The sequence below is a fragment of the Poecilia reticulata genome, linkage group LG2 (genome assembly GCF_000633615.1).
Source record: "Poecilia reticulata strain Guanapo linkage group LG2, Guppy_female_1.0+MT, whole genome shotgun sequence".
NCBI classification, from domain to species: Eukaryota; Metazoa; Chordata; class Actinopteri; order Cyprinodontiformes; family Poeciliidae; genus Poecilia; species Poecilia reticulata.
The window spans coordinates 44637217-44639033 of NC_024332.1; the positions used below are offsets into that span (position 1 = coordinate 44637217).

Here is a 1817-nt window from a genome sequence, read left to right on the forward strand (position 1 = left end):
TTCTGATGTATTAATTGTACATACATACATTGTATTGGTGCTTCCCTAACGGGTGGATAACTTTAGAGGAAATAGTCTTCATACACTTCAAAATAAGAGSATGARTGTAAATGTCTAACTATGCTTAACAGTCGGTAACCAAACCTTCAACAAAAATGTTGAACTTTATTCAACTGAAAGTTTATAAAACAACAAATTGGCCAATTAGAATTTCTCCCAATAAATAATTTAGCTTAATCTAAACTCTTCAMAGTAGGCTRSACAGTGGCGCAGTTGGTAGAAGGTTCTGGGTTCGATTCCCGGCCATGGGAATCCTTACATACATTATAATGCCTWAATATTTTATTACATAATCTAGCTCAGGCTTAAGATTGTTTTCCGTTTGTGAAGTTCAAAGCCTGTTGCACGTTTCCGTTTCCACATGTAGTTCACATTTTGACCACTAGATTGGTGTCAAGTTACCTCTAACAGCAACATTAGCATGAGCGGATATGTACCAACCAACGTTTGCTGTGTTTCCTTGGATCTGTTCTCAGTGAAAGTGGTTTGAAGGGTTAAACCTCCATGAACAGATCTTTACCTTCACTAACAATGTGATGTTTTAACCTGAATAAAAAGACACTTTTTCACATTAATCTCATCTCCATAAAGGAAGAACGTTTACAGTTGGTTGTTTCTTTTTTTTTTTTTACTTTGAATGTGGGGGATGGACGCAGTTTGCATTAATTTTGCATGAATCTGCAGAGTAATCTGTGCAGAGTGGGTTTCAGATCTGGTGAAATTTAGTTTGCAGACATGCAGGATGAACAGATGAACRGTGCATCACTTACAGGAAAATAYTAAAAGAAAGGACAGAGGTAGGCACCAGCTCCAGTGGTAAGAACAAGAAAATGATGAAGGAGGCTTTATGAAMCTGTGGAAGCTGTTAGCAGCATCTTATCTTTCCAAGTGATTCCACACCATGGGATGCAGATTCATGAGCKCCACTTGGATAAGAGTGACTCAGTCATGCTTTCTATTTTCAGACTGAGTTTTCTGTGTGTGTTAAAACAAAAGGCATCTCTTATTAGCATGYGCTTCTRWCCGGAGAGGATCTGCYGACATTAAGCTGCCCTTAATTTAGCCTCCAGTATTAACTTTGCTCCTCGGCCTCCCTGTRCGGTGACATGCGCCGTATTTATGACAGACGTCTCGGTGTTTGGAGTTTCTCCTTTTCTACCGGYTCACTAAGCAAACCAACGTGAACGAGGCTCTTGTTTTTTAATTGTCCTCCACCAAATATTGCTAATGAATCCTTGTGACAGTGACGGCGTAGTAAGCATGTTACTATGGCAACCGTGTCCTCTCCTCACGCCATGATGGTAAGTTATTACATCACAGACTCACTCAGGCTGTGTTTGTCATGCCTGCAGACTCTGAGACAACAGAAGATGAAGGTGGCGACCAGTTCGAGACCAAAGAKGACCGCGGGGACGCCGAGGACCAGGCCGTTCATGGTGGTAACCCGTCCGTCTTCCTCCACTGTGTCCCGCCAGAGTTTGCTTTGGATTTACTGTTGTTGCTGCTGCAGCCTTCAGACGTATATCAACAATATGTTCCAAGTGTTACAGTCCAAAACCCTAAATCAGACATCAACAACCCAGAGCTACTGCCCTGCAGGTCTTAGATCTAACAGCTGAATCACATCCAGTGGTGGACACTGCTAGCTAACATGTTAKCTGTGCTTCAGATGTATATCGAAAGTTAGCTGTACTAACTTTTCATAAACATTAATTCCCCGTAATGCTAAAGCGCTATACCAACATGGTTTTCAGCAG

At 41.5% G+C, this 1817-nt stretch overlaps 1 protein-coding gene across 1 annotated transcript in view; it reads left to right on the forward strand.

The window, feature by feature from the left end:
- The window catches only part of spegb (striated muscle enriched protein kinase b), a gene marked incomplete at its 5' end in the record, with an annotated part of 45243 nt that overhangs the window by 9599 nt on the left and 33827 nt on the right, over positions 1-1817 (forward strand). Inside the window, one exon of the mRNA XM_017309452.1 lies at positions 1413-1496. Within this exon, the coding sequence (XP_017164941.1) occupies positions 1413-1496 (84 nt within the window). The remainder of the gene's footprint in view (positions 1-1412; positions 1497-1817) is intronic.